Genomic DNA, 27,518 nt, shown 5'->3' on the forward strand with positions numbered 1-27,518 from the left:
AGCATGTAAAACATAAAGCTTTTTCATAATCTTCCCAATAATCAAATTTCACATTTGTGATAATAAAAGGTCCAGAAAGCAAAAGTCAAAATCCAAACTTCATGTTAACATTTTAATAGGTGATGTCTTTCACATGTTAAAAATCTTTGTTTCTTACAACAAAGCATTATTCATAGTGAATAGAAATAATTTTGACTAATAACAAAATATTCCTATATTGTATTGTAGCTTTCCTTGTAGGGTTAATGTTAGCATTAGCCTAAAATATGTTTCCAAAATTCTTAAACACCTGTTAATTACTATTTTATGGCTTTTACCTATGACATTGTTGTACTCAAGAAAATAAGGCATTAAGCATTTAGAAACAGCCCTTAGATATTTGTCTGTTCTTCACTGTTGAGTCAAAGCAAGCAATGAGTAAACTGGTTATTTTAAATAAATGCATTTAAAAAGTTCAAAGTGAGATAAATTATACATTTAGACTGGAGTAAAAGTCACAAGATCTAGATTCTAGGCTATGTTGAACAGGCCACTTGATCCCTTTTGGCTAAAAGGTTCTCACCTGTTAAATAAAGGGTTTAGTTATGTCAAAGATTCCCAAACTTCCTCAGTTCATGGCATTCCTAGTGTCTCAGTAATTTTTTCAGGGTGTTGCAGGCTAAGAAAAATACCCTAACAGTTCCATTTATTAAAATAGTTAGGTGCCAACTTATTTTATATATCTGTCTTAACAACTTAGTAGCTACTTAAAAAAATAACACATACATTTAAATTTTTTATTTTATTCTTAATGGAATGTGCACATCTGTTGGGCACTTTACAACTTCTCAAACCTTGGAATCAGATTGAAAACCACTACCTGTTCTACAGTAATTTTCCCACAGTCTTTGTGTTTTATCACAGCAGCTAAATAGGACACAAAGATATGACATCATCAAAAGGAAGGGAGTACAAATGTAATGTTGAAGTTCTGAACTACCTTTGCATGGTGTCCAATTGATATCACTGTGTTGACTTTGATATTTTAAAATATCCCATGATGGTGCCCCTGTGAGTTTGTTGTGGTGCTACTGGGATGTCTCAGTGACAGTTTGGGAAACATGGAGCAGGCTCCCTAAAATACTTGATATAGCTACAGTGTGTGATCTAAGATGTAAAAGCAGAGTATGAGTGAAATAGATAATTCTGAGAGCCTGGATTAAGGAGATGCAGAATTGAAGAGATAAAGACCATGATAAATGTTTAACCTGCATTAAATGTCCTTCCCTCCCCAGGTCACCTATAAAATGCCTACCTGTGCCTCAGAACTCAGCTCAAGCTTCTCCAGGGTAACCTCCCCTTACCAAGCAAATTCACCTATTAAACAGTCTCAGAGTACTCATTTCACAGCACTGATCACAGTTGCGATTATACGTTCATTTGTGTAACTATTTGATTAATTCTTGTCTCTCTTATTGGAATACAAGCTGTAAGAGGATAGGAACGTATCCATAACCCATTGTGTCTAGTATATTATAGGAGCTTAAAACACCTTGCTCAGTGAGATGAATGACTGCATGGACAGAATAGGTTTAGCATTCATTTCACTTATTTTCCTTTATTCTAGAATAGCTGTTGTTTATAACAGCATTTCTAAAACTTTCTTCTTTTTCTCATATTTAGCAGGAAAAAAGGAATCCATAGGTACACAATTGCATCTGAAACCTCAGAAGTAGGCTCACCTCAACTAATGAAAAGGATGGTGTTCTTTGGATAAGGCAGTCAAATGTCATGAACACTTATAGCCAAATTAATTGTTATAAGAAAAAAATCATGATACTACAAAAAAATTGCTCATAGAAAATTTTAAAATCTTAGCAGATGAGCACAAACCACACTTTGAGAACTATGTTTTACAGCGGTGATACAAGAAGTAGAAAGCAATAGTTTCTAGATAGTGGAGATAGGCAGTTTTTTTGTTGTTTGTTTGTCTTTTTTTTTTTTTTTGGTAAATGGCGTTATACTACACAGGCTGGTTTTATTGACTTATTAAGCAAAAATATTAAGGGAAGTTCACGTTGTCACTATTAAAATAAAATGAATTCTGGAAATTTTATTGGTATCCTATTGTAATCTTGGCTGTACAAAGATCTATTACTCAACTAAGACTATGTAACATAAAATGGCATAATATGATTTTTGGAAAATGAAAATAATCCTAAAGTCAAAAACAGAAAATAAGGGTATGAAAGTAGGACAAAATAAGTTAGAGAATGATTGTACCAAATAGCTAACAACCTTAAAAAGGGTAGACATTTTTTAAAAATCACTAAATTAAGATTGGCTCATTAGTACGTTTAGTACATCCCTTTCCTGAAGAGTAGCTATAAGATACAGAATCAATAAATTATGTTTTGATAATGAATTTTTCACCCTTAGAGTTTCTATGCTAGGAGGAAATTATTCTTTTACACTTAACACATTTGAGATAGAATGGCTATGAGTGTTCTTATGGAGACAAAGAAATGAAAGAAAAGGTAAAATAGAGATGGTTGACTCTGTGCCCCTGGGATTTCTAATTCATAAACAGCCCTCAGTCCTCCTTTCCCTCAGCTATTATAGAGAACTGCTCCCTCAAACTACGTACATTTGAATTACTGGGAAGTTCTTGTTAAATTCAGATTCTGACTCAGTAAGGACACTCAACGACTGCATTTCTTATAACTCCCATAAGAAGCTGTGGACCACTCTGAATAGCAAAGCATTGGAAGAGCTGTTTCAGCTATTATCTAATCTACTATAGTCCTAATCTCCCATTTACCCTTTGGCATTGATTCCCTCCTGCTTTCACTACCTTTAATATCTATCATTCCTTTATTGCTCTGTATTTTTTACACAGTCTCTCCCTCCCTCCCTCCTCCACCTAACTGCTAAGTATCACCCAATAAAAAACTAAACCAAAATGAAATTTTAAAAACCCTCATTTAACCCTTAAACTAAAAGATGGCTTTCACTACCCCAACCTACCATCCGATGTCTCTCCCATTCACAAACTTTTAAAAAGAATTGTCAGCTTGCAGATGCCATTTCTTCATCTCCAACTCAATACTATACCTACTTCATTGTAACTTGCAGGCCCACCACCCCACCAACATAGCATTCACTGAAGTCATCTATGACCCCATGTTGAGAAGACAAAAAAATGACATTTTCAGTTTTCATCTAATTTGAACCTCTCAACAGTATTCAACAGTTAACTACTTCCAATATTTCTGCACATTGTTTTCCATGACACAACAGTACCGTTATTCTACTGTCTAGTGTAGAGGCCAAAAAACAGAAAAGGCTAAGAAAACTGCTAGTCTTCAAGTCTCAACTCAAATCTGGCCTTCTGAAGCTTTCCCAACTACGAAAATAGTCGGTCCTATTGGCTATCTGCCAGCTCACTGTAATTCTTAGCCAAAAGTTTGCTGACCCACTGTTTCTCAAATAGTTGAAGTAAAGTTATGTGCCATATCTTGATGTACTTGATACAGTCTAGCGACGAGTTTGCCTATGAGTAATTTGTTGTCACACCTTCTTCCAGGCTGGAAACAGGTCCACAGAAGAACACTCCCCCTAGACCTCACGAAGATGGCTACCGGAGGGCGTCGTTACGTCCTACGTCATCACGTGCCGGGATGAGGGTGGGGCCCACAAGGAAGATGGAATGGAATCCAGGTGGGCGGGGCAAGCAGGACGGGGCGGGGCTACGCGGGATCTGGGAGGGGCGGGGCCGGTGAGGGGTCGCGGGCGCTTCTGCTATTCAGCCGGTGCGCGCGGCGGCGGGAGACAGCGTCCCCAGAGTCCTCTCGACGCTCGATCCTGAGAGTGTGCCCAGGACCGCCGGCTCAGACCAGGGACAGCCGTATAGCCAAACGGAAGCTGCGGGCAGCCGGGACTAGTGGCTGGCGCCCGAGCTCCGCAGGCGGGAAGCACCCAGGATTGGGGAAGCCCCGGGAACAGTGCGGCGGCGCCTCCGTCACCCAAGGGGCCGCGGCGACGGTCACGGGGCGCGGCGCCAGCGTGCGCGACCCAAGCCAGGATTCCAAACAGACGGCCCAGGCTCCTCCTCCGCCCGCGCAGCCTCACCTGCGGGCAGTGGCGCACCGCCTCCGCCGGTGTAGGCAGCACCTGCGCCGCCGGGTCTCCGCCCCTCGCCGCCCCCACTCCCCTTACGGCGCCAGGCCGGGGCGGTTCACCTGGACCGGCGCGGGCTGCGGGAGCCAAAGCGCGGGGTACGCCGCGCCCTCGCCACCACCCGGAGAGAACGCAGGTGGAGCGGGCGCGGCTTCGTGGAACGGGCGCTCCCGCCGCCGTCGTCCCAGCCGCCACCGGGTCCTGGGGGCCTCGGCGCCCACCCTCGGGGAGTAGCTGCCGCCGCCGGCTGGGCACCATGAACAGCAGCAGCGCCAACATCACCTACGCCAGTCGCAAGCGGCGGAAGCCGGTGCAGAAAACGTGAGTGTCCGGAGCGCGTCCTCAGCGCGGGGGCTGGGCGCTCAGGCACGCGGGTGCGGGAGGCTGCCCCACCCCGCCCCCAAATCCCCGCGATCCGGGGGGATTAGGTCCATTCCCTACACGGCCCATGGAATCGAGATTTGGAGGCTGGTGGAGAGACTGAGGACTTGGATTTTTCCGTTCTCAATTATTGCATTTTAAAAATTGTCGCTCAGTCACCAGCGCACCCGCACCCTTTTTCAAATGCAACTCTGTTCTTTCTTCTTTGGTACTAATTTGTTGACAGCTCTGATCTGCCTTGTGGTCCTGGTGGATTAGTTAGCATAAACCCGCTTCGAAATCCCCTTCCACTTTTAATATCCACATGAGTTAGTTTAGGGGGCAGGCTTAATTCTCATTTTTTGTATAGAGTTTGGTAGAGCGAGATGTTTTAAAGAGCTAGACACGTGCCGTCTTGAAGGAAGGGGCTGAGTGTCTCTAAAGGTATTTTGTGGTCCGTAGCAACTGCTTGCTGTTGCGCTATCTTAATTACTTACTAGGCAGTAATTTTGTAGCGCTCATCGTGACCGTATCGGTAAAGTGGATAGAGATGGTAGCAGGTAGGAGTGGGTGTAGTGGACAGCATAAGGTGGAGGATTTGCTTAGACACCTTTTTGGGAAGCTTTCTTGTCACTTTTGGGGTGGCTTTAGGAACGGTAAAGTAAATTAGAACTGTATTTGAGAGAGAAATTTTCATTCTTAGCATCTACCTGTAATTCTTTCCCCTTTACTTCAAAGTTTTGTCAATTCTAATAGAGTACGAACTTGTATTTTTTTTTTTTTTGGTTTGTTTTGGTGGGATATTTGTGAGAGATGGCAAATAGAATAATATTTTCAGAAAAAAAAATCCATGCTTGAGACAGATTTCCTTTTGTAAGTTGGCTGTATTCGTGTGTTTATTTCTGATTTTATCTCTGAGTTACTTCACCTACATTTTTCACGTTTTCATGAACAGTTTTAAGAACGCTTAAACGTCTGCTCAGAGCAAATCAGAAATGTGCATTTTGCTTAAAACTTAACCGTCACTAATGCAAACTGAAAATAGCTCAAGAAATACTTGAAACCAATTATTGATTTAAAAGTTTCATTATTCTGGAGTTTAGGAATTTCAGTTACCATAGTTATTCAGATCTAGACTTATGAATTGGCATTAACAGGAGATGTTCATCTATATACATAGACCATCATTAAAATTTGGAAATTTTATAGTACAGTGTGTCTTATAGGAATATCATCAAGTCAGCAATTTTCTTGGCACTTTGAGACTTTGATTTACAATACTTTTCATTTTGTAGAATAGTTTCTTATATCAAAGTGTGTTTGTGTAATTTGATTTTGTCCTTGATAGTTAAAATTGGGAAGCATCCCAAATGCCTGTTATGTGTATTTATTAATACAGTAATACACTTAGCTTAATATGTGAGTATTATGAGTTTTATGTATATGGTAAGAAAACTTGAAGATCTCTCTAATGTGTTCTTAAGATACTGGGTTTCAGTTAGTGTGTTGCAGAAGGACCTAGATGGATTTGTAAACAAAACTAAATGCCGTAAGTTTGTATTCATTATAAAGTTTAACATTTTGGTTTCTAGTTAATATGTTATAAAAGGTCTTCCCTTTTAACATACTACATTTTTCTTTTATTTGTATAAGACGTACCTTTTATTATATTATCTTTATTTTCTGTTTTTATCTTCATTTTTTAATGTAGTTCCTTAGACTTTAATGTACTTGTATTTCATAATTTCTTATAACAAAAGTATTTTCCTCATTCATCTGCATTTTATTTAGTTAACATAGGTGTTTATCAGATCTTTGCTGAGCACCATGAATTGCTACTAATCATACAAATGCCTTAAATGTCACCAGCTTGCTCTGTAAGTAAAGCCTAGTGCTGGCATTTATGTTGCCAAGTGAAAGTGTTTATGTAAATTATTTTTACCTGAATGAAAAATGGTTAACTTTATAATGCAGCTAATCAAAGTTTATTTTAGGAATGAGGCCCCTAAACTTTAATGTGAGTTTTTAGCTCAAACTTCCAGTTTGTAACTAATGAGACCTAAAATATGCCAACAGTGGGAGAAATGCATCTTGTTTTGACCTGAAAATATTACCCAGATATACTTAATTTTGACCCCTGAAATGATAGCCATTTAATTTTACATACAGAGAAAATATACTGTAGCATAATTATAGGACTGTTAAAAAAAGATGGCAATTTAAATATCAATTCCATAAAATTTTGGAATAAAATAGGTGACATAATTGTAACCTGAAGCTCTTTCAATCTTCAATTGAATTTATTAAGCAAAATAAACTCCCCCTAGTGGCAGGTCTCACATTGAAAATTATCTTTATTAGGAGGAAATATATTTTAAATGTATTAAGTTTAACCCCACTAAAGTTATCTTGTACATAGTACACTCTCAATAAATGTTTCCTTTCTCTTTGGAGTAATGAAAGTTAAGAAATTAAAGAATCTGAAGCAACCTGATGTCTGTCCATGTTCCTATCTTCAAGAAGAAAATTTCAGAGATAACCTTCAGAATAAAATCCACCATAACTTCACTAGGAATGTCGCTCCATAGTTAGTAACCCTGCTCAAAAAAAGAACAAATATTTTCTACTTAAATCCTGATCTTTTTATTTTATTCTCTTTGGAGATGAAAACATTTTTGTTTGTTTAGTTATTTTATCTTGCAAAGATAGTTGAAAAACCCACTGTAAAAGTTAAGAAGAATCTGTTTTTCTCCAGTAATACTAACTTTGGATATATTTTTGTACTTTCTAAGTTTTATTAATACAGCAAAAGTTTTGTATTTCAATTTGCCATATTTGTAGAAAGTTAGTACTGAATGTGAGCAGATAATAGGTGTTGCATAAAGGACATCTATACCAAAAAATGATACCAACAGTCGTGGTGATAAGCCAGACATCAGGAAATGTCAGAACTCAATATAACTTCTGAGCCTAAACTGATGCTTTGTTAAAATGCATACTGATGTAAGCTTTTACTTTATTAAGATAGTAATCATATTAATAATATGAAATCATTGTCTTTTTCTTACTAAATTGTTCATTCTATTTAAACGTCATGAACCTCGTTTTTATAATACCTACTTAACTGAATTTTATTGCTTATGTTATATAGTACTTATTAAATATTTCATATAAGTATATGATGCAGTTTTCTAAATAACATCTAAAATAGAAGGTCTTTTCATTTATATAATTATTTCTCCATCATCATTTTTCTCTCAAGTAACTTTATTTAGAAAGCTTATGCATAGTTACTGTGGACACACTTGCAAATTTGAACAAATGGAGTGAGTGAAAATATTTAGTTATAGGTAACATTAAATGGCAAAAAGAGGAAACAGGTATAAATTGAGAGCAATGGATCTAAACTTAAAAATGAGGTCTGCTTTCCATTCTGTTGTGGATCTGGGCAAGTTTCTTGATCAATAAAGCAGGGCAGTTAACACCTACACTACCACTCTCACAACTAAAACCAGCAAAATAAAAGCATTTTATAACTGTGAAGACTGCTAAAAATATAATTGAAACAAACACATTCTGTTCTTTAAATAATTTTAGCTTACGTTATCACAGAACAATCAATTCTCCTATGAAACAGTAAGAGGCAGTATGTGATTATGTTCTCCATTACAGATACAGCTGAAATGTGCTACTTCACTGGCGAATAAACTTGGATAGTACGTGCTTATTCATGTATTTAATTTAGACAGTTAACTTAGAAATAAATACCATGCAAATCTTTAACAGCAGAACCTTTATACTTCAGCACTTGTTTAAAATTGATTTTTTGCATAGTGGTTTAATACAAAAAAAACCTGTTTATTAGCACTTACTCTGATACGAGTGTTCGGCACAGTGCTTTGCATACATACTTTTACTTCATTTTTATAGTAGTACTAAGGAAAGGTAATATTGTTTATCAATAGGGAACTGAGGTTCAGATTCAAAGTTGCTCAGGTAGTAAATGAAAAAGCAGGGTTTGGATATTGGAGCCCAGGTCTTATGACTCTAAAGCTTATCTTCTTACTGACTTCACAGTCCTATCCAGGTGAATAAATTCAGTGCTGCATATGGTACTGCCATATCCTAGGGATCTTCTGTGGTCCACTGTTTCTCCTCAAATAGTTAGTGTTGTGACTGAAATAAATTATCTGCTGTTTCCCATACATAATTTGCCCTTGCTCATCACCATGCTTTTATTCATGTCCTTTCCTCTTAGAGCCTTTTCTCTTATCTTACTGATTTGCTACCTACCTTTCCCCCTTTAAAACATTGTTTTAATGGCTGCATAGTACTCTGTTGTGTTAATATTCTGTAATTTATTTAACTATTGTCTTCTGGGGGAAAATTTTGTTATTTTCTACCATTCAGTATTTTAACTAGTATTTCAGAGAATATCCTTGAGACATGTACATTTTTATGCAGATTATTTCCTTAGGAAAAATTCCTGTAAGTGGAATTCGGGGGTAGAAAAATATGTACACTTTTAAGGTTGAGCCAAATAATTACACTGTGGGAATAGTGTCAAATTACTCTACAAAAAATTGCTAATTACATTTCCATCATCAGTCTGTGGATGTACCTGTATCCTTGCATTTTTGCTTAAAAAATATTGTCAGCTTCATAGACAAAAAAAGGTGAGATAAATAATTGGATTTATATGTTGGGATTATGGTGTGTGTGGTAGTAGAAGTATGTGTATTTGCAGATTTTCTACTAGAGGTATCCTTTACATATTCATTTGTTTTGTCTTATATTTTTCAGTTGTTTTTTAGTTTGTTCTTTTTGCTTTTTTTGATTAAAACATTGTTTAAAAATATATTCCTATTAAATAATGCATGCATACTTAAAAAGTCAATAATACATACATGGTGCCTCTTAAGTGTGGCATGTAAGGCATTATCTTTTATTTTCTTATTGTGGTAGATAAGGATTTTTGCACTTTTTGAGCTCTGCTTAACCTTTTTCACCTTTCTCCAGCTTTCCAATATAATTTTATCCTGATTTTGGATTAAATCCCCTTTAGATGATTCATTATTTTTGACTAGGTACGGTTTACTGCTGAACTAAGTAATACACTATGATTACATTTTCCATCCTGTTCTATGCTATTATTGATTTTTCTACCTATTTTCCATCTTCATAATTATTTGCATCTGGGTTTACATGCCTCATACATTCACTGGAGACAGGGTTTGTGTTGTTGTCCCTTGATTTTCTTGTTTTCTAATTTACTGGAATAGAGGGTAGTTGCGGAAAGCTACATATTCTACCATCTTGAAACCAGAAGTATCTTGCCTGTATTTAAGACCTTATTTAGATGCCACATTTCCATAAACTCTTGAGAATCTCTTTTATAGCACCTGTGTTATTGAGCAATACATTATGCTTGATTTTGTCATGTTATAGAATGTATTTCCTCTTAGTAGGAAAAATGAGGTCTTTATAGATAGGACTATCTTCTATTTGTCTTGGAAGATACCAGAGCTTCCTCGTGCCATGTACATGGTAGGTCCTTGAGATTTACTGATTTAATAATTGACCACCACCTAAAATTTTTCTGTAATGTTTTAATGATTCGGGTATAGCAGATACATTTTAATGTGGGTTCAAGAGGAAATACTAAACAACAACAAAAGTATATTTGCATAGAAGAAGGGGAAGGCAGAAGATTGTTATTGATTCAGGCTAGTGGAAATCATAGTGATTTCTAGGGCATATTTCATGTGCCTGGTTTTCACTGCTAGTGTCTTGTGCTAGAAATTATGTTATTTATACCTCATCATCTCTCCTTATATATAGTGGACAGAGGGAAAGAGAAGAACCTATCATAGCTGTAGAGTGCAGGAGAGTGGCAGAATAAGTCTGACTCATTAAAAGTGTCTTGTAGCTAGAATTCTCAGAAGTCTTTGAGATGTTTTTTGCCTCATAGGGAAGTAAAATATCCAGCTGTATTCAGACTAACAATGAAGTTTGACTCTGTTTATACTATACATCACCTCTGTAATATTCCATTATGCACATAGTTTATGATTGTAAATATTTGAAACTCATATTCAGAGATAAGTATGCACTGAAGCTGGGGGAAAGAAATGAAGAATGAATAAGGTTAAGAGTTGGGCTTTATTGGGTGTAGTTAGAGTGATAGGGGGATTGTATTGAGGAATACTTCAAATTTCCTAGCTGTTGGATGGAGAGTGGCACTATAGCAGATGGCAAGAATGGGGTGTCCAAGTTCTGGGAAATATGAATGAGAGGGCATTCCAGTGCAGGGACTAGAAATAGAGATAAAAAAGTCTTTGGTAAGTTACACTGAAGCAGTGGGTGTTGATTAAATCACCCCAATAAAAGAACTGATAGAGCAAACTCAGTACTGTGAGAGGTAATCTCTTGTTAGAAAATGTCACTTTAATCTTGGATGATTACTGAAACTGTATCTTTGCACATCATTTTGAGGTTTTATGATAAATATTATATAAAACAAAGTTACCTTAATTTATGATTAAACTAGGCTGTTAATTCTTTTGACTTTGCTTTAAACACTAGATGCCTAACAGACATTTTAGATGACGATGTTAGAAAGGCTTTAAAGATAGCATTCAAACTGGCATTGGACACACTATTGGGCCTGTTACCACCAGTAGTTACAGTGTACAGGATTTCTAAAACGGAAGGGTAGCATGCAGTCAGCTAGAGCCTTGATTACACAACGATTTTGATTAACAGGTTGGGACAGGATTCTTGAGGTTAAGGTTTAAAAAAAATAAGTTGCTCCTTTGCCTGACCAACATCTTACGGTCTAATTCAGGAGATTTCTGATCTCCGGAGCTCCCAAATCCAATCTAACAGCAATGTTTATTTATATTTCAAGCATAGCCTTTTTTTAAAATAATGGTTGGCAGTGTACTTTTGTATAGATTTAGACAATATAAAAGTAAAAGCACCAGCATAACCCAAGTCAAGTATAGTTAATATAGGATTACTCTTTACTTTTAATTATTCTGTACATCTTCAATATGTATGGCTATGTATAAAATATTTTCACAAAATAATTCTGAATATCTCTTATGAAATCAGTGAAAAAGTGGGTCAAATGCATTACTTTGGTTTTAACAACCTGACACTTTAAAAGCTTCAAACCTAGCACATTTGAATTGCTGAGTCCAGTGGGTACTTCTCAGCCTTGACTTAATTCCTCTGTACTTCTGCCTTTCTTCTGTGACCTCCAAAATATTTTGCCCTGTTTCTTTTCCTGCATATCTCATAATTTCTCCTCTGTTGTCTTTGCCTGTGCCTTTTCCTCAGCCCTGTGCCTAAATGTTGGTACCGCTGAGGTCTGTTCAAGCCACTCTTCCCCTTGTTTGGCACACCTCTCATAAGGAAATGTAGTTTTTCTAAGCTACAAATCACAAGAGTCATTTGCAACCCCTCCTTACTAACCATTGTCCTCTCCCCTCCTTCCTACACCAAGTCACTGTAGTTCAGGGGACATTTGAGTCTGGCTTAAATTTCACTTCAGGCCAGCCCTTCTTACCATCTTCACTATCCCTGCCTTGGTCAGGTTCTGATCATTTCTTTTCTGAAGACTTTTGGTTAGCAAGCGTTAATTGAGAGTCAAGTACTATGCTGGGCACTAAGGATACAAAAATGATAGTAGTAAGAGTCACAGACAAACAAGTATATGTAATTAGGTTACTTAACACTTGTCTAATGGAAAGTTGATCTCGCGCTAAATATTTCATAAGGTACACAGTAATACATTAGAGATGTGGACAATTTTGCATCGTGTAAAGACGCAGTCTCCAAATCTAGTGCAGGGTTGACTACCTCAAGAACCAGCACAACATAGGCAGCGGTACTGCATGGAGGGATACCTTTAAGTTATGGTTCTCCCTGTGTCATATCAGCTTGTCTTCCTTCAATGTTTGTGTTACTCTCTTCTCTCCAATGTTTCATAATCATTACTGGAAAGGTACCAAGAGTACAGGACTGGATTGTATACACATTTTCAATTTATGTGAAGTTATTTGTATAGAATATTAGAATATTCCTTAATGGAATGGGTGTATAAGACATTCGTATGAGAGACACAGGTCATATGGAGCAGAGTAGCTAATCCATTGTGAGGTAGGTTAGAGAAGACTTCATAAAAGTGATCTACTTGAGCAGGGACCTGAAGGGGTTGGAACAGAACAAGGAGGTCATATGAAAGCACCAAAGTACATGTCGATAGCTGTTAAGCTCTTATTCTTAGCTCTGAGGTGCACTAACAAAGATGACTGGCTAGAGGAAAGGAAGGCAGAGGGTAGATAGAGGGGTAGCTAGAAAGGTAATGTGTGCTACACTGAGGAACATGGACAGTCCAGAGCTGTTGAAGGATTTTAATCAGATTTGTGACGTAGTAAGATTTATGTTTTAGAAAGAAATTCGTAAGTGGCAGAAATCCTAACTTTAGTGAGCCCTGCCCTGCTTTTTGCAATCTCTATCACTAAAGCAGCTTAGTAAAACAAAGGCTGATCTTGTAAGTCCCAGCTCAGTTCTTAAGATGACTCCCAGATACCAAAGTCCTATTTTCTGCCATTACTTTGAGGAAACTTGCTGTTTCCTCTATCTAGAACACTTCTTCATCAGACACCCACATGGCTTATTCCCTCATTTTATCCATGTCTGTGCTGAAACATCACATCAGAGACCTTCCCTGGCTATCAAAACCAGCACCTCCGTCACTCCTTAGTTCCTTACCTTGCTTTATTTTCCTTCTTGGTACTTACTAGCCCAAAAAGCTATTGGTTTATTTCTCTATCCTCCAACTGGAATGTAAACTCCATGAGAAAGAAGTTTTTGTATGTTTTGTTAACCTCTCAGTGTTCTCCACCTAGCACATGGTGGGTGTTCAATAGTTATTGAAATTAATGTGGCCCTAACTGTCTTTCCTTTTCTGTTCTCTGTTTTGCTCTGTGCTACACACTTCAGACAGGGTACTTGTCACAGTTGAGCATTCCCCGGTTATGCATCCTCATGAAATCTTATTCATCTGTCAGGATCCATCTCAGATACCATCTTTTCTGTAAAATCTTTTTTCAAGCAGTTGCTCCTTCTACTTAGCTCCCATAATGCTTTTTGAATATTTAGTACAATAGTGTTTTCCTGGGCTGTCCAAGATATGATAGGTGCAAACAAATATTTGTTAATATGTTATTAATTAACCAGTAGAGATTTATATAATGAGGTAGAGAAACATTATAGGTAAAAATTGAAATTCACTTGGCTAATTGGAGAAATGCAGTAATTAGCTGTGACTTGAATTTGATTACAAGTGCAGTATGATTAGGGGAGAGTAGGGAAACAGTCACCAATTTCAATTATATGTGCGATTATAACAAATCGTCTGGGAAAGTATCTATTGACTTCACACACACACAAGACCATTTAACCAATTTATCGCCCTATTTTGTAGAAATAACATGAACTGTGATAGAGAAAAATAGACAAGCGCTGAAGAAATTGCTTGCTAGGAACAGTGTAAACAGCATGTTAAAATTTCATACTTTCATCATTTTTATGCATTAAAGTATTACTTCTCCACACTTATCATTGGAAACATAAATTTTCTAGAAAATTTTTTTATTGACTCAAACTAATAGTACTATACCCAGGCCAATTTCTACTTCATAGGACAATATAACTTCATTTGAATTGTCAAAAATGTCTTTGTTGTATGAAAACTCTGGATAATTTTTTTTTTTTTTTTTTTTGGCCAATGGAAAGGTATAGAGGCATAGTCTAAACATTACTTTGTTTGGTTTTCCAATTCAGCGTGGGTGTCTGATGATCATTAAATTCACTTTTAAGTGATTAATTTCTGTGAAATCCTGGCTAAGGCCTTTGTGTGAAGTTGTCTAATTTCTCATTTATGAACTCATGTTCCTCTTCTACCCATGTCTTTTCTCTCAGAAGAAAATTATGCTAAATTGTTGGGGTTTCCTTGAACTTTCTAATTGAGACAAAGACTATGAAAGCTAATAAATAGAATTACTGCCTAGTCATGAAAGCAAAAATTGCCATTAATCACAGTTAGCCTCTAATAAATGTCAACAACAAATATAAATAACAAAAGTCAAATTTATTCCTTTTTTAATGTTTGAGGACTACATTGGATGGCTGGAGGATCATTTGCAGGTGCCAGAAGGGTTTTGGGAAGTCATCACCAATGGGATGAAAGTATATAAATGTAGAAAGCTGGAAATGATGAAGATAAACTTTTCATTTAGGATTGTTCCTATTTATCTACAACATAAATGATGCTTAGATGCTTCTTGTGAAAGATAGCAAAGGAAGCATGATTTTCATATAATTTATTGCAGATATCTCTTAATTTTTTTGCCCTGACAAGGGCTAACTGTGTTTGGGAGGGATGCGGGAATCCTAGATATGTTTATTGGGAATCACTATACTACAAATGAATGAAATAAAAGTAAGCATTTTCATAAGATGTATTTAGCATTTTCCTTGTTAATAAACCATTATGAAGAATTAACCCTTGTTTTTCTTGATTAAGAGATTACAGATTTCGGAAAGATTTATGTAAACTTGAAGTAGATCTTAAAAGTTTGTTATATTAGAAATATTCAAGGAGATGTTATAATGCAATAGAAATTTTTGCTTTATATATTTTAAAGGATTTTTATGGTATTTTGTTTGCTTTTAGAGTAAAGCCAATCCCTGCTGAAGGAGTCAAGTCAAATCCTTCCAAACGACATAGAGACCGCCTTAATACAGAGTTGGACCGTTTGGCTAGTCTGCTACCTTTTCCACAAGATATTATTAATAAGCTGGACAAACTTTCAGTTCTTAGGCTCAGTGTCAGTTACTTGAGAGCCAAGAGCTTCTTTGATGGTAAGACAGAGAGTTTAATTTTTCTACAATAACTTTCAAAATACTTATGTGTGTTTCTGTGTTAATAACTATAAAAATTATCTATATGTGAAAAACAGGTTTTTTTATTGGTATATAGTAAAACGTAAGTGGCAAAACCAAATTTATAAGTCCTAAAATCAATTTGCCAGTTTCCTTCATCAAACAAATGCAACCATTTAAGTGATTATGATAACATTCTGTGAAAATCATATATTTGGAAGTTATGCTTAAGTTGAGTATGTCTAATTCCAGTTCCCCTTCTCTTTCCAATTCAGTTTTTTAATGTCTTTTTATAAAAAAAGAAGAAAACACATATTAACACTGTGATATATTACTGATGGATTTTCTGTGTTTTTAATAGATATTCCATTTCATTTATCCTTTCAAAATTATGTATACATCTAATGCTTTATATTAACTGTATGTTTACTGCAGGAAAATATATCAATAATTAAATTTTTTTTCCACTGGAAAGAGCACTCCATTATAGGAGTCAATAGAATTAAATTTCATTCTCCATTGTGCCACTGACAAACTACATGGCTTTAACTAAACCAGGTAGCATCCTTGTACCTCAGTTTTCTCAGCTGTAAAGGTCCGGATTTTTGAGCTAGATAGCTAGGTAGTGCTTGTTCCGTTTTAATCATAGAGTATTTCATCATCATATATTAGTTTAAATAGAAGTTTTTGTTTGAAAATAGTGTTTTCTCATGTAAAATCATTTCTTGATTTCTCTTTTATCTGTTTATAAATGGATTGTTCAGGGAAATGGTCTTTTTAAAATGTCATTTTTCTAACTGTTGTAAAGAAATTAATGATGAAATCTCAGTGGCCTATGTCAGTGCTACTCAGACTTTAATTTGCTTACAAATTACATAGGGATCTTGTTAAGATACAGAGTTTTATTCAGTAGCTTTAAGTATAGCCAGAGATTTTGCATTTCTAACAAGCTTTCAAATGCTCCTGATCCTGCTGGTCTAGATACTAGGAAATACCTAGACAGCACATTTACAGATACTTGAATTTGTAATTTCTGTTTAGAATCTTGCAAAACAGTTAATTTCCCTTCAGGTCTGTGTTTACATGTTTGATGTGTTTAGACTGAGCATCTGTTTATGTGTTTGCTTGCCTTTATGTTCTTTCTTTTGGACAGAAGCTATGTAGTTTAACAGTTGTGGTCTGATTTATACACTGATTTAACGGTAGTGACTTCAGGAAAGAATGTATATTTAAAAGTTTCATATTTGACACTTAAATTTTCTCTGATCTTTTTTAAAAGACTTGGAGTTTTCAGTTTTATCTATACCATACCCTTCATCTTGGAGATGAGTTATGCAGTATTTAGTGGTATGTCTGTGCGTATGTGTTTATCAACTATACAGTCATTTTCTGATATAGTTGAAACTAGAACCCAGGTTTCCAGATTCCTTATATTGTTTTTTTTGACCACATCTCAATTTTTCTTTTCTGTGGGAACTGTTGTATAGGAAAGTGCTGAACACGTTTTCCTAGATCTCTGGTTCTTAAAAGTATAGTCTCTAGACAGGAAGCATCGCTTGGGAACTTGTTAGAAATGCTAATTCTTGGACCCCACCTAGAATCTAGGGTGGTGAGGCCCCTAGTGGCAGGGCTAGATGCATGTTGAAGCTTGAGAGCCACTGCTGTAGATTGTACCTTCAGGCCCACCCCCAGCTTCACTGAAGCTGCCCTGATCCTTAGCATTTGTTCACATGCTGTGCTTACTGCTCGACTGTGTGGTGCCAGATTCTACGACATATAAGATGTGGTCTCCACCCTTGGAAAATTTACAGTCTAGAAGCCAGAGAGGCATTTTCCCTTGACTCTGGTTAATATTTATAGACTTGAGTCACTTTACCTTTCCATTTCCTGCTCCTTTATAATGGGAAATCAAATTATAAATGTTAAAAAGAGAAAAAAGTATAAGTTGTTCCTATACTATTTAGAAGTAGTGGAACAAAGCTGAAGCTGCATAGCACAGCCAGTGTGCCCTTTAAGTACTAACATAATTACCCTTTAGGCACATGCATACACACACACACACACACACACACACACACACACATTTTATATATTTAATGTGTACATGATATATATATGTGTTACATATATACACACGGAGATATGCATACACGATTAAACATGTGTCCTGTTATTCAATGCCTTAAGTAAAGGAGAGTCCAAAGTCTACTTTATAAAGAATGTCATAGTTTAGCAGGGCTCATCATGGATTTCTTATTTGTTAAAAAGTATTAGCTCTTCATTAATGAGTTTGTCTATTTTTTTATTCTGGTTCAGTATATTTGACAGTAGGCTCTTATTAACTATTCGTATCATTACCTTCATCATATACTTAATTTTAGATCCTTTACTGGTCAAATTTCAATGTGCATAAGAATTACCTGGAAAGCTTATTAAAATGTACATTCTAGGGTATGCTGATTCAATAGGTTCTATGTAAAACCCAGGAAGTCAGTATTTTGAGAAGCATATTACTGAGTCTGATGTGACTAGCCCGGCTTTGATTATGCCCTGAAGTAGTTAAAAAATTTTCTTTGCCATCAGACAAATCCAAACATACAAAATTTTAAGAAGACTACAAATGTGTTTGCTTGGGTTTTAGTGGTGTGTGTACAGCCTAAGCAGTTTCTTAGGTGGTTCAATACAGGAACATAAGACTTAGGTGGAAGGTGGAAATAAATGATTAAAAAAAAAAATCCCCAAATCTTCTCCAGATCACCAATCGTCTGGGAAGGCAGTGCAACTTTTCATAGCATACAGAAAACAAAATTTTAAGGGTAACTCTAAGGAATTGAACAAATGCTAAATGCAAACGAAGAGACTTGAAGCATGCTGACAGGGATTCGGATTTTTGTGTGCAGTTAGACCCTCTCTCCCACTATTAGGGAAACAGTATAGCAAAGGGAAGGGAAGCTCAAAATGAATAACAGGATGCAAACAGGGGGTGTGTAAATTCCTGCGGAAAGAACAATATAAACGAGTAATCATACAATCTTGTTAGAAAGGAAACTCAAGTTTTACTGTAACAATAGATATTTTTCCAAGAAAATACATCTATTTATTACAAGTTTAAATAATCCAACTTGGATGGATCTTCATAAACTTTGAAACCATAACTATATACTGCTATTACTATCTGAAAAGCAACACTATAAATTTTAAGTACAACATTAATGTTTATCCATTTCTAATTAGTAAAAACATTATAAAATAAAATTTTAAAGTACTTGAACAGACCTTAGTCATTTTTCAGTTATGGTAAAGTTTGAAGCAATTTCTTTGACACTATTGGAGTATTAAACTCAAATATCACATTATCTCTGAGATAGAAAGTATTTAAAAAATTTTGAATAACTTTATGACTATGATCAATAGTAGTTTATTAGTAGAGAGTAGGATTTGGGTGCTTACAACCTAACCTTTGAAATCAGTTGATGTTAAGGGAAAGGATTGTTCCCTCCTATATTGTGTCTCTTGAAGTTGTTAAACAGTGAACACTGGGCTTGTTGTCCAGTCTAATCAGTGTGGAAATGTTTTATTCTTAGTAAAAGAAATTTCAGCATGTATTAAGAAAATTTGACTGGATTTCCTTATTACCATCTGAAATGCTCATTATCATGTAAGTATTGTGTTCCACTCTTTGACAGTAACCTCCACAATTAAAAATTTAGGAATGACTAATCGGTGTTTTCAGTTTAGACACAAATATCTAATGAGGTGAAAAAGGCAAAAAATGTTTTCTTTCTGTGAGACAATAGAGGTTATATGTCATGTAGTATTTATTAATTCAATAAAATATTTATACTAAATACTGTACCATTTAAAATACCTTTATGAATTATTTTACATTCTCCGTTAAATCTGAGTCGTGGGCTATTCCTTATGACATCTGCATAATTGAGATGTATAAATTTAATTTGTGGAAAAGAAGAGTTAGAAACAAGAAAAAGATGATTTTGACTAGGTTACTGTTAAACCTGACAGAACTCAGTTTGGAAATCTGAGTTTCTCATTCCAAAGTCCTGCATTTGCAGCTGTCATAGGGAATAGTTTTCTGGTTATTTTAAAAGCTAAGTAATGTAGGGGAAAATTTGAATCTTGAATCATTATTATACATGCTTAAAATGACTACTATTTTATAAAATGTAGAATATTTACATATTAGAACATTTTAAATTCACTAAATCTAAAAATGCTGTGGGAATAGAGGATGATAGTTTACACTGTAACATTTATTTGATCTCATTGTTTATCATGAATCTTTATTGACTTTATTTTGAATTAGAAATTACAGGTGTTTTTTTCTTGGTCTTCCTTTTGCAGATGCTTTAATAGTTCATTCTCAGTTCATTAGGTTTTCAAAAGAGAGCATTGTATTTATTTTCAGCCTGTGCATTTCTCTCAATTTGTCCTGTTTGGGTAACTCTTTAAACCAGAACATCAATCTTGAAAAACAAATATGTATGTATATTTATATGCCAAGAACAAGCTTAAAGAAGCAGTAAAAATGAATTAAATAATAAAGCACTTTGTTGAAGAGTTGATATTTTATAAAGCCTAATGGATTTGTATGTCTGCTTTGTCATTCATGAGAATTCTATAATTTTATCTTCTTTGCTATAATTTTTAAATTACTGTATGTCAACTAATTTAACAAAGTTTTAGTATCACAGTATCACAGCAAATTTGAATTCTGAATTCTAGGAATGTCCAAAGTATGTTTGTTTGCTTAACAGTTTAACACATTTGGAACCACCAAAAAAAGGACTCATTAAGTTTCATCAATCTTAGATTGTGATTTAACTATGTATATTTTTTCTCCAAATTCACATTCTAAAACATGTAACTCTAACATTCATGATAATTTTGATAGCTAAAACTATATAAATCTAGCGGTTCTTTTAAACTTTTAATTTATGGACTTTATATAATATATATGTAATAAAATCCATACAGATTTAATCTTCTTTTTTCTTTTTTTAGAATTACACATACTTAGTTGATACATACAGATTTAAACATGAATGAATAAAAATATAGTAGAGCATTCTTACTAAGTTGAGTATTCAAGTCCTGGCTCTCACATTTAATAATATAACCTCTTTGGATCAGGAATTTTATCTCTCTTTTCCTCAGATACCCCAGTTTGCAGTATAAGATTCATTAGATCGTAGCAGCTGGCTATGGTGGCACACTCCTGTAATCCCGGTGCTTTGAGAGGCCAGGATGGGAGGATTGCTTCAGACCAGGAGCTGAAGACAGCAGTGAGCTGTCACTGGACCACTGCACCCCAACCCCGTCTCCCCCACCCCACAAAAAAAGATTCATTAGATTATTTGACTAAATGTAATGTTTTATGATATAATTTTATATAGGACATTTTCATCTTGGAGTGTTTTTGTTTGCTTTGACAAGTATTTAAAAAAACGCAATGACAAATATCTATCCTAAATTCATTGTATTGTTTATTATGTATTTTGCTTCTTTCCTTTCTCTTTTAAATTTACTGATTTATTGGGTGTCTCTTGATACATGGCTCTAGAATCCTTGATTGACCATAAGCAGGTCTAATTAGTCATAAATTTATGCCTTTAGCTTTTTTTTCTTTTCAGGGAGACTACCATCGAGTTAATATTAAAGCCAGCCAACTTCCAGCAGTTTTTTTTTTTTTCAAAAAAAACTTTCAAATACAGACATTTAAATGTCTGTAGTTAAATCTTTAGATATTTTGTGAGGCTTTGTGATCAGGTTAATGGAAATGTACGCCTTTATGTTATAGTGTTTTAGAAAATATGTTCACATATAATATTAAATAATTGGAGTCTATAAAGAAACACAGTTACATTACCACTAGCCATTTTTTTGTTTTTATTTAGTAATAATTGTTATTTTTAAATCGTGCTTTTACAGCTTTTTGAGTTTTTGATCAATGAATTTTAATCAGTAGCTCAGATTCATTCATGTGCTTATAGCTGGAGATTTAGGTTTTGGAGCCATTGTAATATGAAGAAACCATCTTGGAATATTTGATGCCATGAAAATAAATAAAGTATTCCAGGGGGAGAGCATGTACAGTAAGAGGAAAAATACCAAAGATAAGATGTTTTAAGGATGGGCAGAGATGGAGGAAAGCAAATCTGTGGAGTATGAGACTATGCTAAGGTGATAACACGTTCATTTAAGATGTCTCACTCATTAGGTTGTTAATTTCTTAAATTAGAGGACCAAGGAGAGAATTGTATGTGTAAATGTAAACTGAAGTAAATTAAAGTCTATATGGAGAATAATACTAGAGAAGATAATTTCTGGCCCTTGATGGTCCATAGACGCTATAAAGCCATTCAGTTGTTAGCAGTGGGAGGTTGGGAGGGAGACAGGCAGTCAAATTGGATCGGTCGACCTAATGAACCTTAATAAATTGTCCATACTCAACTCTTCCAGTATTTTCTAGCCTGAAATTTTCCCACATGATGTGGGGATACCTTTTATTGTCTGTTGTACAGAATATTCTGTTGTCAGTTTTATTTTTTATCATGTCTAGTTTCTGTATCATGGAGAACAACATTCCATGTCTTTATCTCAGCGTGGTAGAAGGAGATTGTGTACGCTGATGAAAGCAGGGGCAGGCAGGAGACTTGGATGCTAGTTCGGTTAACTAATCTTGTGGCTTTTGATAAGACCTTTAACCTCACAGTTCCACAGACAATAATAATGCTTGCCTGCCCTGATATATTAGGTTTGTAGTAGATTAACCCTGAAAATAAGACCTCTGTGAAGTAAATTTTACAATTAAAATTGATTATCGTTATATTATTTTTTACAGAATACTGATATTTTAATGTTTTAATAGAGAACTTTTTGTTGTTTTTGTTGAATATGCACAGGGACCTTTAGGGACCTGGTGTTAATATCACCTAGTATTGATATCCTTTTGTTGAATTAATTTGGCATTTTGATTTAGAGATAGAAATTTGCTAATAAATTCTTTTTCAGTATAATATGTAATAATTTCCTTTTGGTATAATATGTAATAATTTCCTTCTGCATATTGTTTTCTTTTATCAAAAGTGACACATAATCAAATCTAGAAACTTTGTTCAAGAAAAAGTGACAGCTTGCTTTGGTGAGGATATAAACCATAGATACAGTGTCCTACTTGCTGTGTTTGGATACGTATGGAATTCTGTTATTGCCCTATGTCTTAGTCTTAAATATGTGCTTCAGTTCTTATGTTTGTAAATTGTTATTAAAGTTACTGTTTCCTGAAGACATTCATATTAATAAGTATGCTCTTTTAGCGGGAAATGATAATTTTAGAAAGTATGAGGGAATTAGGTCCAGAAAATTTGTTATTTTAGTTCCTAAATCTTGATGTTCACAGTCACTGGGTCTCAAAGAGTAGCACCTGGTCCTCAGTAGCACCTGCGAACTTGTTAGCAATGCAAACTGAGGGGCCCCATCCTAGATATACTGAATCAGAAATTCTAGAGGGTAGGGCCCAGCATTGTATTTTAATAAGCCTTCCAGGTGATTTAATGTCTGTAAAATTGTAAGAATCACTGCTTTAATTGATTATTTTCATTCTGCTACTGAAAATACAATTTGAATTCCACTGTTGTATATGTGAAAAGCTAAATGCAACTAATTTCCCACTGAAAAAGTAAATTAACTGCTCTCGTTTGGTTCCATTAATGCAGAGTTTTAACGTATAGCGGAATTGCATATAACTGAACGTGTACCTATGCCTAACAGGAAGAATGTTAATTAACACAAGTGGAAGTCAGTTTTCACTTGAGAGTTGGAATAGAACTATTAAGTACTTTTTCAGCTTGAAAGTGGTGGTTCTTAGATTTCCTAAAATGACAGTAACCACCAGTTTCTCAACCTACAGTCATAAATACATAAATAAACATTTGCATTTTTAATAAACTGAATATTCTAAAATAAAATTTTATTTGTAGGCAGTAGTATAATAATCTGTCTGTATTATCAGAATATACCAAACTATGTAGACCTAATCTTTGTTTTCCAGGAATTTAAAATATAACATAGTTTTTTCTTTAATTTCAGTCTCTACCTTTATTCTGTCAAAAGGAGAACAATTCACTTACAAATGAAAACATATTGTCTTAAAGTGAAACATGTATCTTTTATGCCAAAGTATGTAGGAGAAACTCTCTTTAGGAATGCTTAATATATTATTTAGAAATTATTTGTAAATACTCATTCACACCAGACTAAACTAAAGTGGAAATGTTTTTCTTAAATTTAAGAACTACCACATTATTTAACTCTTTTTAATTTATAAAAGTTTATAAGGCATAGCTTTGTTCTCTTATGCTTATGTAAATGTGGGAATGGAATTTATTCCTCTCTGCCAAAGTAATAAACGGGATGATAAATATTATAAAATACATTGAATTTATAGTAACAATTAGGGATTAAAAGGGCATATGCTTTTCCTGGCAAGACTTTTATCATGTCATCTTTCTATCCAAATGCAAATTTTAGTAACAAAATACAAAATATAGTTTATCACAATCCAGCATTTCTTCTTCATGAATTTTCTCTCTTGAACTATTCAAAGCATGTTAGTTAAAGAGGAAATGCGTGGCTTGTAGGGAGAAGTGGAAATCTGAGCTTAGATGGATAAAGGAGAAAAGTACCATATTAGGAAACATGGATATAGTTAAATCCATATGGGAATAAAACTTGAATCATCTGGAATATGTTTATTTGATAATGCTGTGATGTCTTTCACTTTAAATTCCATCATTTGTTAGATTAATTTTCATTTGTATCGTATGATCGGTTCATAGATCTCTCAATGAGGAAATAGTTGAAATATTTTGGCAGTTTACTATGTTAATATCCACTGAATGTTCACAGTCAGATCCTCACACTTTGGAAGGTGGTGCACATCTTCCTGATGGAGGATTTTAACAAATGTCTGTTACAGTATAGCAGATGCTTCTCAAGTAGCAGAGTCAGCTGGTGACTTTTTTTCAGATAATACATTTTGTTTCTATTAACTGTTGTATATTTAATTCCAGCGGTGTAATGTTTAAAGTGTCCTATGTATTATGTTATGCATATAATTTATTAAATATGTAATAATTTACAGTTTCAAAGTACAGTTGACCCATGAACAACACAAGGGTTTGCATTGCTGACTTCTGTACAGTTTACAATCTAAAGTATAACTTCTGACTCCCTGAAAACTTAACTACTAATAGCCTACTGTTGACCAAGAAGCCTTACCGTTAACATAAACAGTCAATTAACACGTTTTATATGTCATATTATTACATACTGTATTCTTAAAGTAAGCTAGAGAAAAGAAAATGTTATTTAAAAAATCATAAGAAAGAGAAAATATATTTACTATTAAAGCGGAAGTGGGTCATCATAAAAGTCTTCATCCTCATTGTGTTCATGTTGAATAGGCTGAGGAGGAATGTTAACGAACCCACAAGGGGGGTTCACTGTTGCTCGCTGCACAGAAAGCCAATTACTGAGACAACGAGGATTGTCAAAGCAGAAAGGATTTATTGCAGGAGCCACACCAGCTGGGAGGTGGGAGGTATGGACTGCCTCAGATCTGCCTCCCAGACCAACAAGGTCAGGGGTATTTCTGGAGGTAAAATGAATAATGCATGAAGGGAGTGAGCATCATTACATGTTTGGGATGGAGTACAGGGCACGCAAGCACAGTGAGAAATCATGCTAGTACATATATTCCATGATGAAAAAATGGTAGCTAAGTCCCTCCTAGAGTGGGGATTTTAGTGGTATGATGAGCTAGGGGTTAATACTGGTCATTGTTTCAGCCCTGTGTGCAAGAGAGATGCAGAGAATAGGCTGCTCAACAGGTCCTTGGGCATGATCTGTGGTGGGTGTTACTTATCTTGTCTTCTCTGGACAAACAGGTGGTATAAGGTTTTGTATAATGGTTACCTTGTGGCTGCAAGGAGATTCTGCTGTTTCTGGGAAAGAAACTCAAAAGGATTGGATCAGTACAAAGAAAGTTACAAAGTTCTGGTCAGTAAATGTTACTGGCCTAGGAACTTGAAACATAAGAAAACTACCAAAAAAAATATTAAAAAAAGTTTTCTTGCCTGTCTCAGGGATGGCCAAGACATGTAAGTGGACCTGAGCAGTTCAAACCTGTGTTGTGCAGAGGTCAACTGTACTTTCAAGTTTATGTCATATAGTCATCACAGCAGTCCTATTAAATACTCATTAATGCTCTCTATTTAAAGATGATAAAATAGTTAACCCCTAGTGGGCACTTTTACTGTAAGCTTTCTGTAATGGTTTGAGAGTGTATAAACTCAGCATGGAGTTCATTGTCTCTGTCCCGGACTGTCAGTGATTGATTCCAGACATTACCCAGCTACTCTACATGTAATTTAAATTCTCACAAGAATTTGTCTCAGGCAGTAGCATTGTCCTCATTTAAAGATGAGAAAACTCAAGGTCAAAAGTTGTTAGCATAGGGAGAAGTCTGGGAGGTGGTTAATAATAGCTCACACACTGGGTCAGGCCACCTGGGTTTTTATCTAAGCTCTACCACTTAAATCTCTATGACCCTGGGAAAGTTTCTTAACCTCCCTAAGTCTTGGTTTCCTAATATATTGAAAGAACAACAATGCCAGTCTCAGAACTATTATGAAAATTAAATAAGATATAATACATGGAAAGTGCTGGGTATATAGTATGTGCTCAGTATCACATACTACAAGCAATTTATGTAAGGTCACTCAGATGGTAGAAAGCAGTTCTTATAACCGTATCCCATGTCACCTTCTTACTCCATTGCTTTCTTTCTAACCAAGGCAAGCACAGTATACAGGAAAATAAGTTGTATTAATTGACATAGCTTCTAGTAATTTTAAGAAGGGAGAGGTAGTAGGTATGAGATCAAGAAAGAGAAGAAAAACTTCATGGAAGGCTAAAAGTTACATAGTCTGGATCAAGAAGCCATGACATGAAATGAGAGTTTTATAAAAAGGTGGTGTAGTGTTTTTTAGGTGACACTGGAAAGGGAATGCACCCTTCCTGGAGTCATCTTTGCACAATATTTACTTAAATCCTTTACCAACGATTAACCTTAAACATGAGAGCAACAGAAATATTTGTTTGCTTGGTTTGGGAGAACCCTCCAGTGATCATCCCTCAAAATGTACTTGTCACTTTCCCTACTTAGGTTCAGCAGTCATACATACTAAATATTGTCCTTCCAACATTTAGAATTATAATCATTGTTTAGAAAGAATTTGGTCTTTTAATTTTTTTCTCTCCTTCAAGTTCTTGTAGTACTTTATGTCCTATTCTAGTACTTAATATTTTTTACCTTCTTTTCCAGTCCTTTATTTCCATAGCTTATGTGCTCTACTTAAAGACAGGGTCTGTCTAATGTCTAATTACGTTGTCTAATACCCCCAGTATAAGCCCAAAAACAAATCATAAATCACTCTGAGCTGGTTTCTTTTATTTCTTAATCAGCTAAACAGTGGTCAAGTAGTTATCTCTTAAAGTTTATCTGTTTTTTCCTACCAGTGACTTTAGTTTAGTATCATCTTCATTAATCAAATGTTAATTTTAAGAGATTCGTGATGATAATTTAGACATTTTAAACTTGACACTGTTATTGTCTATTGTTAGGCTTATTTTGGTTGTTTCATAATGCAAGTGTTTTGGTTTTGTTGTTTTCCTTTTAAAAGCAGGCAGGTCTTACTGATACTTGGTAGAACTCTTAACACATTAACTGCCATGTGAGTTGTGTTTAACTTTGGCTAGTTTTGAGCCCGGGACCTCATGAAGCATATGTAACTCACACGTCTCTTTACCTTGGGAGCTGCAAGAGCTATTTTTCAAGTTGTATATAATTCATGAATAGAAAACAATTAAATAAATAACAAATTTTTCATTAAATTAGAAAGGATCATTTTGTTTTCGAAGTTTTTATTCTTTTTTTTTTTGAGACAGAGTCTTGCTCTGCC

The 27,518-nt window shown here is 35.2% G+C and overlaps 1 protein-coding gene across 1 annotated transcript in view; it reads left to right on the plus strand.

Annotated features, from left to right (window-relative positions):
* Window positions 1-4,358: 4,358 nt before the first annotated feature.
* The window catches only part of AHR (aryl hydrocarbon receptor), a 187,087-nt gene continuing 163,927 nt past the window's right edge, over window positions 4,359-27,518 (plus strand). Inside the window, exons 1-2 of the mRNA XM_012659397.1 lie at window positions 4,359-4,479; window positions 15,266-15,453. Of these exons, the coding sequence (XP_012514851.1) occupies window positions 4,415-4,479; window positions 15,266-15,453 (253 nt within the window). The 5' untranslated portion in view covers window positions 4,359-4,414. The remainder of the gene's footprint in view (window positions 4,480-15,265; window positions 15,454-27,518) is intronic.

This window comes from Propithecus coquereli, unplaced genomic scaffold (assembly GCF_000956105.1).
Source record: "Propithecus coquereli isolate 6110/MARCELLA unplaced genomic scaffold, Pcoq_1.0 Scaffold61, whole genome shotgun sequence".
Taxonomy (NCBI): domain Eukaryota; kingdom Metazoa; phylum Chordata; class Mammalia; order Primates; family Indriidae; genus Propithecus; species Propithecus coquereli.